This window comes from Pseudophryne corroboree, chromosome 3 (assembly GCF_028390025.1).
Source record: "Pseudophryne corroboree isolate aPseCor3 chromosome 3, aPseCor3.hap2, whole genome shotgun sequence".
In the NCBI taxonomy this organism is placed as follows: Eukaryota; Metazoa; Chordata; class Amphibia; order Anura; family Myobatrachidae; genus Pseudophryne; species Pseudophryne corroboree.
In genome coordinates this window covers 323,504,229-323,520,436 of record NC_086446.1, presented here as the reverse complement: position 1 = coordinate 323,520,436, position 16,208 = coordinate 323,504,229, and the positions used below count along the sequence as shown (strand labels likewise).

The 16,208-nt window shown below is 49.9% G+C and overlaps 1 protein-coding gene across 1 annotated transcript in view; it reads left to right on the top strand.

Annotated features, from left to right (window-relative positions):
• The first annotated feature begins 4,007 nt into the window (after nucleotides 1–4,007).
• The window catches only part of MAP3K3 (mitogen-activated protein kinase kinase kinase 3), a 117,213-nt gene continuing 105,012 nt past the window's right edge, over nucleotides 4,008–16,208 (top strand). The window contains exon 1 of the mRNA XM_063959539.1: nucleotides 4,008–4,306. Coding sequence (XP_063815609.1) covers nucleotides 4,303–4,306 — 4 coding nt within the window. The 5' untranslated portion in view covers nucleotides 4,008–4,302. The remainder of the gene's footprint in view (nucleotides 4,307–16,208) is intronic.

Below are 16,208 nucleotides of genomic sequence, written 5' to 3'. Positions count from 1 at the left end.
ACTCCTTGGCTTTTTCTTCGGGAAGAAAAACCTTTTTCTGAACTGTGTCCAGAATCATCCCCAGGAACAGCAGACGAGTTGTCGGCATTAATTGGGATTTTGGAATATTCAGAATCCATCCGTGCTGCTTTAGCACCTCTTGAGATAGTGCTAAACCCATCTCTAGCTGTTCTCTGGACCTTGCCCTTATTAGGAGATCGTCCAAGTATGGGATAATTAATACGCCTTTTCTTCGAAGAAGAAATATTATCTCGGCCATTACCTTTGTAAAGACCCGAGGTGCCGTGGACAAACCAAACGGCAGCGTCTGAAACTGATAGTGACAGTTTTGTACAACGAACCTGAGGTACCCCTGGTGTGAGGGGTAATTGGAACGTGGAGATACGCATCCTTGATGTCCAAGGATACCATAAAGTCCCCTTCTTCCAGGTTCGCTATCACTGCTCTGAGTGACTCCATCTTGAACTTGAACTTCTTTATGTATAGGTTCAAGGACTTCAGATTTAGAATAGGCCTTACCGAGCCATCCGGCTTCGGTACCACAAATAGAGTGGAATAATACCCCTTCCCTTGTTGTAGAAGAGGTACCTTGACTATCACCTGCTGAGAATACAGCTTGTGAATGGCTTCCAAAACCGTCTCCCTTTCTGAGGGGGACGTTGGTAAAGCAGACTTCAGGAAACGGCGAGGTGGCTCTGTCTCTAATTTCAACCTGTACCCCTGAGATATTATCTGCAGGATCCAGGGATTTACCTGCGAGTGAGCCCACTGCGCGCTGTAATTTTTGAGACGACCGCCTACCGCCCCCGAGTCCGCTTGCGAAGCCCCAGCGTCATGCTGAGGCTTTTGTAGAAGCCGGGGAGGGCTTCTGTTCCTGGGAAGGAGCTGCCTGTTGCTGTCTCTTCCCTCGTCCTCTGCCTCGTGGCAGATATGAATAGCCCTTTGCTCTCTTATTTTTAAAGGAACGAAAGGGCTGCGGTTGAAAGGTCGGTGCCTTTTTCTGTTGGGGAGTGACTTGAGGTAGAAAGGTGGATTTCCCGGCCGTAGCCGTGGCCACCAAATCCGATAGACCGACCTCAAATAACTCCTCTACGCATCGCCTGTCCACTGTCGTGTCCATAAAGCTCTTCTGGCCGAAATGGACATAGCACTTACCCGTGATGCCAGTGTGCAGATATCTCTCTGTGCATCACGCATATAAAGAAATGCATCCTTTATTTGTTCTAACGACAGTAAAATATTGTCCCTGTCCAGGGTATCAATATTTTCGATCAGGGACTCTGACCAAACTACCCCAGCACTGCACATCCAGGCAGTCGCAATAGCTGGTCGTAGTATAACACCTGCATGTGTGTATATACCTTTTTGGATATTTTCCATCCTCCTATCTGATGGATCTTTAAGTGCGTCCGTCTCAGGAGAGGGTAACGCCACTTGTTTTGATAAGCGTGTTAGCGCTTTGTCCACCCTAGGAGGTGTTTCCCAGCGCTCCCTAACCTCTGGCGGGAAAGGGTATAAAGCCAATAACTTCTTTGAAATTAGCAGTTTTTTATCGGGGCACCCCACGCTTCATCACACACGTCATTTAATTCTTCTGATTCGGTAAAAACTACTGGTAGTTTTTTCACACCCCACATAATACCCTGTTTAGTGGTACCTGTAGTATCAGCTAAATGTAACATCTCCTTTATTGCCAAATTCATATAACGTGTGGCCCTACTGGAAAATACGGTTGATTCGTCACCTTCACCACCGGAATCAGTGCCTGTGTCTGGGTCTGTGTCGACCGACTGAGGCAAGGGACGTTTTACAGCCCCTGACGGTGTTTGAGGCGCCTGGACAGACACTAATTGAGTGTCCGGCCGCCTCATGTCGGCAAACGACTGCTTAAGCGAGTTGACGCTATCCCGTAATTCCACAAATAAAGGCATCCATTCTGGTGTCGACCCCCTAGGAGGTGACATCCTCATATTTGGCAATTGCTCCGCCTCCACACCAATAACGTCCTCATACATGTCGACACACACGTACCGACACACAGCAGACACACAGGGAATGCTCTATACGAAGACAGGACCCACTAGCCCTTTGGGGAGACAGAGGGAGAGTCTGCCAGCACACACCAAAAAGCGCTATATATGACAGGGATAGCCTTATGATTAAGTGCTCCCTTATAGCTGCTTTTATATTAATATATTGCCATTTATTCTGCCCCCCCTCTCTGTTATACCCTGTTTCTGTAGTGCAGTGCAGGGGAGAGACCTGGGAGCCTTCCTGACCAGCGGAGCTGTGACAGAAAATGGCGCCGTGTGCTGAGGAGATAGGCCCCGCCCCTTTTTCGGCGGGCTCGTCTCCCGCTATTTAGTACATTTAGGCAGGGGTAAATATCTCCATATAGCCTCTGGGGCTATATGTGAGGTATTTTTAGCCTTTTTAAAGGTTTTCATTTGCCTCCCAGGGCGCCCCCCCCCAGCGCCCTGCACCCTCAGTGACTGCCGTGTGAAGTGTGCTGAGAGGAAAATGGCGCACAGCTGCAGTGCTGTGCGCTACCTTAAGAAGACTGCAGGAGTCTTCAGCCGCCGATTCTGGACCTCTTCTTGCTTCAGCATCTGTGAGGGGGCCGGCGGCGTGGCTCCGGTGACCATCCAGGCTGTACCTGTGATCGTCCCTCTGGAGCTTCATGTCCAGTAGCCAAGAAGCCAATCCATCCTGCACGCAGGTGAGTTCACTTCTTCTCCCCTCTGTCCCTCGTTGCAGTGATCCTGTTGCCAGCAGGAATCACTGTAAAATAAAAAAACCTAAGCTAAACTCTCTAAGCAGCTCTTTATGAGAGCCACCTAGAATTGCACCCTTCTCGGCCGGGCACAAAAATCTAACTGGAGTCTGGAGGAGGGTCATAGGGGGAGGAGCCAGTACACACCACCTGACCTGTAAAAGCTTTACTTTTGTGCCCTGTCTCCTGCGGAGCCGCTATTCCCCATGGTCCTTTCAGGAACCCCAGCATCCACTTAGGACGATAGAGAAAAGGTATAATACATTGCTGCCCCGGGCGCCCCCCCCAGCGCCCTGCACCCTCAGTGACCGCTGGTATGAAGTGTGCTAACAACAATGGCGCACAGCTGCAGTGCTGTGCGCTACCTTATGAAGACTGAAAGTCTTCTGCCGCCTGTTTCTGGACCTCTTCAACTTCGGCATCTGCAAGGGGGGTCGGCGGCACGGCTCCGGGACGAACCCCAGGGTGAGACCTGTGTTCCGACTCCCTCTGGAGCTAATGGTGTCCAGTAGCCTAAGAAGCAAATCCATCCTGCACGCAGGTGAGTTTACTTCTCTCCCCTAAGTCCCTCGTAGCAGTGAGCCTGTTGCCAGCAGGACTCACTGAAAATAAAAAACCTAACTTAAACTTTTATTCTAAGCAGCTCAGGAGAGCCACCTAGATTGCACCCTTCTCGGCCGGGCACAAAGATCTAACTAACTGAGGCTTGGAGGAGGGTCATAGGGGGAGGAGCCAGTGCACACCACCTGATCCTAAAGCTTTTATTATTGTGCCCTGTCTCCTGCGGAGCCACTAAACCCCATGGTCCTGACGGAGTCCCCAGCATCCACTTAGGACGTTAGAGAAATGGATTTACCGGTTGGTATTAAAATCCTATTTTTTAGTGGGCTAAGGGACATTTGACCCACGTGACACGCAAGAGAAGGGGAGGAGCAAGTTCGGCAAAGGGTCCAGAAAAGGACCCTCGCGGGCACGGGCTTTGCTCGCCACCTAATTACTAAAGGTAATAGTAGGTGGCGTGGATACTGGAAGTAGTATCCTGCCGTCCTTGCTCCGCCCCCTGACGTCACAGGTCCCTTAGCCCACTAGGATTTAGCATCTACCATACGTATGCCATCGCTTCTGTTGTTACTATGGCGACATACGCACTGCCCCGCGTCAGTGACAGCTGTCACCGTAAGCCCCGCCCATCTGCAGCTCTGCGTTCCACGAACGGATCTGTTTCCCTATTGGCTACTGGGTGTCCCGCCCAGCGCTGACTGGCAGCTGTACTGTCTTGTGTGCAGTGTGGAGTTGCGCCTGCGTGCGTCCTGGGGCGCTCGAAGACCGAGGACACCCGGATATAAGGTGACCCGGAGACGCCTGCGGGGCAGTGCGGGCATGACAGGAGACCCGGGGAGGAGGAGGGGGAGTGTAGGCCTTGGACGTCAACGTAACGGGAAGCGACTGGAGTAGAACTGGGACCGCCCAGTGAGGGCCTGAGGCGCCGGGACACGGACAAAGCCCGGGACCGCTTCCCCTGTGCCGCCATGGGTGAGTGCGAAGCTTCCCTGGGAGCAGCGTGCCCGTTACCTGCCGGGTTATTTAGTTTGCGCTGCGCCTCTGCTTTCCGCGTGGTCCTGCGCCGGCCGGGCACTGCAGGACGCTCTGCGCTGCGCCGGCCGGGCTCAGTAGCGGGACACTTCCATGTTCTGCATGTCATTTATGGACTGGTGCATCCCTGTACCATACCTGAGAGCAGCAGCGCAGCCTGTATGGGAGGCTGGGGTAGGTTAGTTCCTGCAGAAGACGGCTATGCTACTGTGTGTACAGTACCTGTCTTTAAGGCTCTAGACTGCTTTCAGATCACAGATTTATACATGTATGCGACCAGTCCCGCATCTTTAGCTGCAGCTATCAAATAAAATTGAGTAGAAATACAGGTGTCTCATTAGCTATTATGTATAAGTATAAATCTCTGCAGCGCCCTACAGTACAACATACAAAGCAGAGTACACAGAATAACACATCCAGCTTTACAGATGTGGCCAGTAGGTTGAGGTAGTGTATCTATGGGACAGGAAGAAACACTAGGAGGGCCCTGCTTGCCAGAGCTTACGTTCTAAAGGTACACAGATATTGCCCAAATTCTTCTCATTGGGTGATCATTACCAACCAGGCTTTCTCAGACAGTGCTGGTAGATTGTATCAGTAACACATACTCTAGACACATTTTAGTAATTCATTATTAATGTAGTTTACATGTACTGTAGGGGTAGCAGTTGATTTACTGATGGACACAATACCGACAGTCAAAATACTGACATTCATTATACCGTCATGTTCAAAATGCCGACATGCGTTTTTAAGGAGTTTGTGCTCAAAAACAGACTTGTTCATACTTTACCATCCCAGTGGAGGGGGAATATAATAGTCTGCTGAGCACAGCGAGGCACCGCACCCAAAGCATGGTGAGTGCAGCGGTACACTTGCACTGTGTCCATGTTGACCTAAGTCCACAATAAAACAACCCCCCCTCCCTGGAAAACTCATGTCGGTATTTTGAAATGTCGGCATTTCAAATGTCTGTATTCTGACTGTCGGCATTTTGAACATGTCAGCATAATGAATGTTGGTATTTTGACTGTCGGTCAATGGCTGTTGGGATTATGACCGTCAGTATTGTGTCCGTCGGTAAATCATACTGAACCCGTACTGTAGCTAGCACTTCTATTGTATGCACTCCTGTGAGGGATTTTGTGTTCCCAGCGTGCTGCTGTACCATCGTTCCAGCAGTGCTCCCATTTGGTCCCTAAAAGATTAAATGTAGTGTTGGCTATTTGTGGGGGGGGGGGGGGTGTTTCGATTCCTGGTGATGTACAGCCAAGTGTCTCCACGGTTCTCGCTACTCACACAGGCAGATACAGTAACGCCAGTATCACAAGTTTTCCTCCACACTTCTATGGGGTGTCAGGTAAAACCTGCGTTGTGCTGTTCCATCCATCATGTGAAAATTAATTTCTAACTAATGCACCCTACACACTGCGTGATATTAGTGAAAGATATGAACGATCTTGTTCATTAATGAACGAGACACCGTTCATATCTTTTAGTGTGGAGGCAGCAGCGATGAACGATGCGCGGCCTCGTTCTCATTCATCGCTGGTGCCCCGTTGCCTGTGCATGTGCACCACACCCATGTCCCGCAGGGGACACAGGCGCTCTGGCTGCTGCAGCTGGAATGTGTCCTGTAAAACAGGACACATTCCCACACATGCAGGCCAATATGGACGATCTCGTCCATATTTGCCTGCACTTCTATGGAGATGGGGGGGGAGTGAAGAAACTTCACTCCCCCCGTCACTGCCCTCTCCGCCGTCGGGCAGCTCGGCGGCGTATCGCTCAATGTGTAGGGCCCATAAGTACATAATGGTGTAAGTCCAGGAGAAAGCATTAATTCTCTTTATAAAGTGGGTTTCACTTGTTAGCGACTGAAAAGTAAATGTGAACAAACCCTCAAGCTCCCTAGATGCCACACTTATTATGGCAGAGCCAGAAGCAAGAAGATGGTCCTGGAAATCGGCGGCAGAAGACTTGATGGGTGCAGGGCGCTGGGGGGGGGGGGGGGGGCGCCCTGAGCAGCAATATTAAACACCTTGCTGGCATAAAACTCACATAATATAGTCTTAGAGGCTATATATGTGAAAAATACCCCTGCCAGATATCCATAAAAAAGCGGGAGAAGTCAGCCAAAAAAGGGGCGGAGCTATCTCCCTCAGCACACTGGCGCCATTTTTCCCTCACAGCTCCGCTGGAAGGATCGCTCCCAGGCTCTCCCCTGCAGTTTCAAGACTACAAAGGGTAAAAAAGAGAGGGGAGGCACTAAATTTAGGCGCAGTAGTATACATATAAGCAGCTATAAGGGAAAATCACTCAGTTATAGTGTTAATCCCTGTGTTATATAGCGCTCTGGTGTGTGCTGGCATACTCTCTCTCTGTCTCCCCAAAGGGCTTTGTGGGGTCCTGTCCTCAGTCAGAGCATTCCCTGTGTGTGTGCGGTGTGTCGGTATGGCTGTGTCGACATGTTTGATGAGGAGGCTTATGTGGAGGCGGAGCAGATGCCGATAAATGTGATGTCACCCCCTGCGGGGCCGACACTTGAGTGGATGGACTTGTGGAAGGAATTACGTGAAAGTGTCAACTCCTTACATAAAAGGTTTGACGACATAGCAGATGTGGGACAGCCGGCTTCTCAGCTCGTGCCTGCCCAACTGTCTCAAAAGCCATCAGGGGCTCTAAAACGCCCGCTACCTCAGATGGCAGACACAGATGTCGACACGGATACTGAATCCAGTGTCGACGACGATAAGACTAATGTAACTTCCAATAGGGCCACACGTTACATGATTGATGCAATGAAAAATGTGTTGCACATTTCTGATGTTACCCCAGGTACCACAAAAAAGGGTATTATGTTTGGGGAGAAAAAACTACCAGTGGTTTTTCCCCCATCTGATGAATTAAATGAGGTGTGTGAAGAAGCGTGGGCTTCCCCCGATAAGAAACTGGTAATTTCTAAAAAGTTACTAATGGCGTACCCTTTCTCGCCAGAGGATAGGTCACGTTGGGAAACATCCCCTAGGGTGGATAAAGCGCTCACACGCCTGTCAAAGAAGGTGGCACTACCGTCTCCGGATACGGCCGCCCTGAAGGAGCCTGCTGATAGGAAGCAGGAGGCTATCCTGAAGTCTGTATATACACACTCGGGTATTATTTTAAGACCGGCTATTGCTTCAGCATGGATGTGCAGTGCTGCAGCTGCGTGGTCAGATTCCCTGTCGGAAAATATTGATACCCTTGACAGGGACACTGTATTGCTAACCATAGAGCATATAAAAGACGCAGTCTTATACATGAGAGATGCACAGAGGGATATTTGACGGCTGGCATCTAAAATAAGTGCAATGTCCATTTCTGCCAGGAGAGGGTTATGGACTCTGCAGTGGACAGGGGATGCAGATTCTAAAAGGCATATGGAAGTTTTGCCTTATAAAGGTGAGGAGTTGTTTGGGGATGGTCTCTCGGACCTCGTTTCCACAGCGACAGCTAGGAAGTCAGCTTTTCTACCCCATGTTCCCTCACAGCCAAAGAAAGCACCGTATTTTCTCTATCGTCCTAGTGGATGCTGGGGTTCCTGAAAGGACCATGGGGGATAGCGGCTCCGCAGGAGACAGGGCACAAAAAGTAAAGCTTTAGGATCAGGTGGTGTGCACTGGCTCCTCCCCCTATGACCCTCCTCCAAGCCTCAGTTAGATTTTTGTGCCCGGCCGAGAAGGGTGCAATCTAGGTGGCTCTCCTAAAGAGCTGCTTAGAAAAGTTTAGCTTAGGTTTTTTATTTTACAGTGAGTCCTGCTGGCAACAGGATCACTGCAACGAGGGACTTAGGGGAGAAGAAGTAAACTCACCTGCGTGCAGGATGGATTGGCTTCTTGGCTACTGGACATTAGTTCCAGAGGGACGATCACAGGTACAGCCTGGATGGTCACCGGAGCCTCGCCGCCGGCCCCCTTGCAGATGCTGAAACGAGAAGAGGTCCAGAATCGGCGGCAGAAGACTCCTCAGTCTTCTTAAGGTAGCGCACAGCACTGCAGCTGTGCGCCATTTTCCTCTCAGCACACTTCACACGGCAGTCACTGAGGGTGCAGGGCGCTGGGAGGGGGGCGGCCTGGGAGGCAAATGAAAACCTTTTTTGGCTAAAAATACCTCACATATAGCCTCCGGGGGCTATATGGAGATATTTAACCCCTGCCAGAATCCGTTAAGAGCGGGAGACGAGGCCGCCGAAAAAGGGGCGGGGCCTATCTCCTCAGCACACAGCGCCATTTTCCCTCACAGAAAGGCTGGAGGGAAGGCTCCCAGGCTCTCCCCTGCACTGCACTACAGAAACAGGGTTAAAACAGAGAGGGGGGGGCACTAATTTGGCGTTAGAAATATATAAAAAAGATGCTATAAGGGAAAACACTTATATAAGGTTGTCCCTATATAATTATAGCGTTTTTGGTGTGTGCTGGCAAACTCTCCCTCTGTCTCTCCAAAGGGCTAGTGGGTCCTGTCCTCTATCAGAGCATTCCCTGTGTGTGTGCTGTGTGTCGGTACGTGTGTGTCGACATGTATGAGGACGATGTTGGTGAGGAGGCGGAGCAATTGCCTGTATTGGTGATGTCACTCTCTAGGGAGTCGACACCGGAATGGATGGCTTATTTAGGGAATTACGTGATAATGTCAACACGCGCCAAGGTCGGTTGACGACATGAGACGGCCGACAAACAATTAGTACCGGTCCAGACGTCTCAAAAACACCGTCAGGGGTTTTAAAACGCCCGTTTACTTTAGTCGGTCGACACGGACACAGACAGGGACACTGAATCCAGTGTAGACGGTGAATAAACAAACGTATTCCTTATTAGGGCCACACGTTAAGGGCAATGAAGGAGGTGTTACATATTTCTGATACTACAAGTACCACAAAAGAGGGTATTATGTGGGATGTGAAAAAACTACCGTAGTTTTTCCTGAATCAGATAAATTAAATGAAGTGTGTGATGATGCGTGGGTTCCCCCCGATAGAAAATATGGGCGGTATACCCTTTCCCGCCAGAAGTTAGGGTGCGTTGGGAAACACCCCTTAGGGTGGATAAGGCGCTCACACGCTTATCAGAACAAGTGGCGGTACCGTCTATAGATAGGGCCGTCCTCAAGGAGCCAGCTGACAGGAGGCTGGAAAAATATCATAAAAAGTATATACACACATACTGGTGTTATACTGCGACCAGCGATCGCCTCAGCCTGGATGTGCAGAGCTGGGGTGGCTTGGTCGGATTCCCTGACTAAAAATATTGATACCCTTGACAGGGACAGTATTTTATTGACTATAGAGCATTTAAAGGATGTATTTCTATATATGCGAGATGCACAGAGGGATATTTGCACTCTGGCATCAAGAGTAAGTGCGATGTCCATATCTGCCAGAAGATGTTTATGGACACGACAGTGGTCAGGTGATGCAGATTCCAAACGGCACAAAGGTGTATTGCCGTATAAAGGAAGAGGAGTTATTTGGGGTCGGTCCATCGGACCTGGTGGCCACGGCAACTGCTGGAAAATCCACCGTTTTTACCCTAAGTCACATCTCTGCAGAAAAAGACACCGTCTTTTCAGCTTCAGTCCTTTCGTCCCTATAAGAGTCATATCTGCCCAGGGATAGAGGAAAGGGAAGAAGACTGCAGCAGGCAGCCCATTCCCAGGAACAGAAGCGTTCCACCGCTTCTGACAAGCTCTCAGCATGACGCTGAGACCGTACAGGACCCCTGGATCCTACAAGTAGTATCCCAGGGGTACAGTTTGGAATGTCGAGACGTTTCCCCTACGCAGGCTCCTGAAGTCTGCTTTACCAAGGTCTCCCTCCGACAAGGAGGCAGTATGGGAAAAAATTCACGAGCTGTATTCCCAGCAGGTGATAATTAAATTACCCCTCCTACAACAAGAAAAGGGGTATTATTCCACACTATATTGTGGTACTGAAGCCAGAAGGCTAGGTGAGACCTATTCTAAATCTAAAAAAATTTGAACACTTACAAAGGTTCAAATCAAGATGGAGTCACTCAGAGCAGTGATATCGAACCGGGAAGAAGGGGACTATCTGGTGTCCCGAGACATCAGGGATGCTTACCTCCATGTCCCAAATTTGCCCTTATCACTAAGGGTACCTCAGGTTCGTGGTACAGAACTGTCACTATCAGTTTCAGACGCTGCCGTTTGGATTGTCTACGGCACCCCGGGTCTTTACCAAGGTAATGGCCGAAATGATGGTTCTTCTTCGAAGAAAAGGCGTCTTAATTATCCCTTACTTGGACGATCTCCTGATAAGGGCAAAGTCCAGGGAACAGTTGGAGGTCGGAGTAGCACTATCTCGGATACTGTTACAACAGCAGGGGTGGATTCTAAATATTCCAAAATCGCAGCTGATCCCGACAACAAGTCTCCTGTGCTTAGGGATGATTCTGGACACAGTCCAGAAAAAGGTGTTTCTCCCGGAAGAGAAAGCCAGGGAGTTATCCAAGCTAGTCAGGAACCTCCTAAAATCAGTGCATCATTGCACAAGGGCCATGGTAAAAAAATGGTGACTTCCTTCGAAGCAATTCCAGTCGGCAGATTTCATGCAAGAACTTTTCAGTGGGATCTGCTGGACAAATGGTCCGGATCGCATCTTCAGATGCATCAGCGGATAACCCTATATCCAAGGACAAGGGTGTCTCTCCTGTGGTGGTTACAGAGTGCTCATCTTCTAGAGGGCCGCAGATTCGGCATTCAGTTTTGGATGTTGGTGACCACGAAGGCCAGCCCGAGAGGCTGGGGAGCAGTCACACAAGGAAAAAATTTCCAGGGAGTGTGATCAAGTCTGGAGATTTTTCTCCACATAAATATAGCTAAGGGTAAATTTATAATGCTCTAAGCTTAGCAAGACCTCTGCTTCAAGGTCAGCCGGTATTGATCCAGTGGGATAAAACATCACGGCAGTCGCCCACGTAAATAGACAGGGCGGCACAAGAAGCAGGAGGGCAGTGGCAAAAACTGCAAGGACTTTTCGCTGGGCGGAAAATCATGTGATAGCACTGTCAGCAGTGTTTCATTCCGGGAATGGAAACTGGGAAGCAGACTTCCTCAGTAGGCACGACCTCCACCCGGCAGAGTGGGAACTTCATGGGGAAGTTTTCCACATAATTGTAAACCGTTGGGAATTACCAAAGGTGGACATGATGGCGTCCCGTCTGAACAAAAAACGGGACAGGTATTGCGCCAGGTTAAGAGACCCTCAGGCAATAGCTGTGGACGTTCTGGTAACACCGTGGGTGTACCAGTCGGTGTGTGTGTTCCATCCTCTGCTTTTCATACCTAAGGTACTGAGAATTATAAGACGTAGAGGAGTAAGAACTATACTCATGGCTCCGGATTGGCCAAGAAGGACTTGGTACCCGGAACTTCAAGAGATGCTCACAGAGGACTTATGGCTTCTGCCGCTAAGAAGGGACTTGTTTCAGCAAGTACCATGTCTGTTCCAAGACTTACCGCAGCTGCGTTTGACGGCATGGCGGTGGAACGCCGGATCCTAAGGGAAAAGGCATTCAGGAAGAGGTCATTCCTACCCTGGTCAAAGCCAGAAAGGAGGTGACCGCACAACATTATCACCACATGTGGCGAAAATATGTTGCGTGGTGTGAGGCCAGGAAGGCCCCACGAAGAAATTTCAACTCGGTCGATTCTTGCATTTCTTGCAAACAGGAGTGTCTATGGGCCTCAAATTGGGGTCCATTAAGGTTCAAATTTCGGCCCTGTCGATTTTTCTTCCAGAAAGAATTGGCTTCAGTTCCTGAAGTCCAGAAGTTTGTCAAGGGAGTATTGCATATACAACCCCCTTTTGTGCCTCCAGTGGCACTGTGGGATCTCAACGTAGTTCTGGGATTCCTCAAAACACATTGGTTTAAAACCAGTCAAATCTGTGGATTTGAAGCATCTCACATGAAAAGCGAACATGCTCTTGGACCTGGCCTGGACCAGGCGAGTGTCAAATTGGTGGTTTTTTTCTCAAAAAAGCCCATATCTGTTTGTCCATTCGGACAGGGCAGAGCTGCGGACTCGTCCCCAGTTCTCTCCCTAAGGTGGTGTCAGTGTTTCACCTGAACCAGCTTATTGTGGTGTCTTGCGCCTACTAGGGACTTGGAGGACTCCAAGTTGCTAGATGTGGTCAGGGCCCTGAAAATATAGGTTCCAGGACGGCTGGAGTCAGGAAAACTGACTTGCTGTTATCCTGTATGCACCCAACAAACTGGGTGCTCTTGCTTTTAAGCAGACTTTTGCTAGTTGGATGTGTAATACAATTCAGCTTGCACATTCTGTGGCAGGCCTGCCACAGCCAAAATATGTAAATGCCCATTCCACAAGGAAGGTGGGCTCATCTTGGGCGGCTGCCCGAGGGGTCTCGGCTTTACAACTTTGCCGAGCGGCTATTTAGTCAGGGGCAAACACGTTTGTAAAATCCTACAAATTTGATACCCTGGCTAAGGAGGACCTGGAGTTCTCTCATTCGGTGCTGCAGAGTCATCCGCACTCTCCCGCCCGTTTGGGAGCTTTGGTATAATCCCCATGGTCCTTTCAGGAACCCCAGCATCCACTAGGACGATAGAGAAAATAAGAATTTACTTACCGATAATTCTATTTCTCGGAGTCCGTAGTGGATGCTGGGCGCCCATCCCAAGTGCGGATTATCTGCATTACTTGTACATAGTTACAAAAATCGGGTTATTATTGTTGTGAGCCATCCTTTCAGAGGCTCCGCTGTTATCATACTGTTAACTGGGTTCAGATCACAGGTTGTACAGTGTGATTGGTGTGGCTGGTATGAGTCTTACCCGGGATTCATAAATCCTTCCTTATTGTGTACGCTCGTCCGGGCACAGTACCTAACTGAGGCTTGGAGGAGGGTCATAGGGGGAGGAGCCAGTGCACACCACCTGATCCTAAAGCTTTACTTTTTGTGCCCTGTCTCCTGCGGAGCCGCTATCCCCCATGGTCCTTTCAGGAACCCCAGCATCCACTACGGACTCCGAGAAATAGAATTATCGGTAAGTAAATTCTTATTATCAGGTACAGTCCTTTCCGCCACAAAAAGGCAAGCGGGTTAAAGGCGCGTCCTTTCTGCCCAGAGGCAGAGGTAGAGGGAAAAAGCTGCAGCATACAGCCAGTTCCCAGGAACAAAAGTCCTCCCCCGTTTCCTCTAAGTCCACCGCATGACGCTGGGGCTCCACAGGCGGAGCCAGGTACGGAGGGGGCCCGTCTCAAGAACTTCAGCAATCAGTGGGCTCGCTCACGGGTAGATCCCTGGATTCTTCAAGTGGTATCTCAGGGGTACAAGCTGGAATTCGAGACGTCTCCCCCTCGCCGTTTCCTCAAATCTGCCTTGCCAACAACTCCCTCAGACAGGGAGGCTGTGCTAGAGGCAATTCACAAGCTGTATTCCCAGCAGGTGATAGTCAAGGTGCCCCTCCTTCAACAAGGACGGGGTTACTATTCCACAATGTTTGTGGTACCGAAACCGGACGGTTCGGTGAGACCCATTTTTAAATTTGAAATCCTTGAACACTTATATAAAAAAATTCAAGTTCAAGATGGAATCGCTCAGGGCGGTTATTTCAAGCCTGGACGAGGGGGATTACATGGTATCACTGGACATCAAGGATGCTTACCTGCATGTCCCCATTTACCATCCTCACCAGGAGTACCTTAGATTTGTGGTACAGGATTGTCATTACCAATTCCAGACGTTGCCGTTTGGTCTGTTCACGGCACCGAGGGTATTTACCAAGGTAATGGCCGAAATGATGATACTCCTTCGAAAAAAGGGAGTTTTAATTATCCCGTACTTGGACGATCTCCTGATAAAGGCGAGGTCCAGGGAGCAGTTGTTGGTCGGGGTAGCACTATCTCGGAAGGTGCTACAACAGCACGGTTGGTTTCTAAATATTCCAAAGTCACAGCTGGTCCCTACGACACGTCTACTGTTCCTGGGGATGGTTCTGGACACAGAACAGAAAAAAGTGTTTCTCCCGGAGGAGAAAGCCAAGGAGCTGTCATCTCTAGTCAGAGGCCTCCTGAAACCAAAACAGGTGTCGGTGCATCACTGCACGCGAGTCCTGGGAAAAATGGTAGCTTCCTACGAAGCAATTCCATTCGGCAGGTTCCATGCAAGGACCTTTCAGTGGGACCTGTTGGACAAGTGGTCCGGATCGCATCTTCAGATGCATCGGCTGATAACCCTGTCTCCAAGGACCAGGGTGTCTCTGCTGTGGTGGCTGCAGAGTGCTCATCTTCAAGAGGGCTGCAGATTCGGCATACAGGACTGGGTCCTGGTGACCACGGATGCCAGCCTTCGAGGCTGGGGGGCAGTCACACAGGGAAGAAACTTCCAGGGACTATGGTCAAGTCAGGAGACTTCCCTACACATAAATATTCTGGAACTGAGGGCCATTTACAATGCCCTAAGTCAGGCAAGACCCCTGCTTCAAAACCAGCCGGTACTGATTCAGTCAGACAACATCACGGCAGTCGCCCATGTAAACCGACAGGGTGGCACAAGAAGCAGGATGGCGATGACAGAAGCCACAAGGATTCTCCGATGGGCGGAAAATCACGTGTTAGCACTGTCAGCAGTGTTCATTCCGGGAGTGGACAACTGGGAAGCAGACTTCCTCAGCAGGCACGACCTCCACCCGGGAGAGTGGGGACTTCATCCAGAAGTCTTCCAGCTGATTGTAAACCGTTGGGAACGGCCACAGGTGGACATGATGGCGTCCCGCCTAAACAAAAAGCTAGAAAGATATTGCGCCAGGTCGGGAGACCCTCAGGCAATAGCTGTGGACGCTCTAGTGACACCGTGGGTGTACCAGTCTGTTTATGTGTTCCCTGCTCTTCCTCTCATACCCAAGGTACTGAGGATAATAAGAAAAAGAGGAGTAAGAACTATACTCATTGTTCCGGATTGGCCAAGAAGAGCTTGGTACCCGGAACTTCAAGAACTGATCTCAGAGGACCCATGGCCTCTGCCGCTCAGACAGGACCTGCTGCAGCAGGGGCCCTGTCTGTTCCAAGACTTACCGTGGCTGCGTTTGACGGCATGGCGGTTGAACGCCGGATCCTGAAGGAAAAGGGCATTCCGGAGGAAGTCATCCCTACGCTGATTAAAGCTAGGAAAGAAGTGACCGCAAACCATTATCACTGCATATGGCGAAAATATGTTGCGTGGTGTGAGGCCAGGAAGGCCCCAACGGAGGAATTTCAGCTGGGACGTTTTCTGCACTTCCTACAGTCAGGGGTGACTATGGGCCTAAAATTGGGTTCCATTAAGGTCCAGATTTCGGCTCTGTCGATTTTCTTCCAGAAAGAACTGGCTTCACTGCCTGAAGTTCAGACATTTGTTAAGGGAGTGCTGCATATTCAGCCCCCTTTTGTGCCTCCAGTGGCACCTTGGGATCTCAACGTGGTGTTGGATTTCCTAAAGTCGCATTGGTTTGAGCCACTTAAAACCGTGGATTTGAAATATCTCACGTGGAAAGTGGTCATGCTGTTGGCCTTGGCTTCGGCCAGGCGTGTGTCAGAATTGGCGGCTTTGTCATGTAAAAGCCCTTATCTGATTTTCCATATGGATAGGGCAGAATTGAGGACTCGTCCCCAGTTTCCCCCTAAGGTGGTATCAGCTTTTCACTTGAACCAACCTATTGTAGTGTGTGCGGCTACTAAAGACTTGGAGGATTCCAAGTTGTTGGACGTAGTCAGGGCCCTGAAAATTTATGTTTCCAGGACAGCTTGTGTCAGGAAAACTGACTCGCTATTTATCCTGTATGCA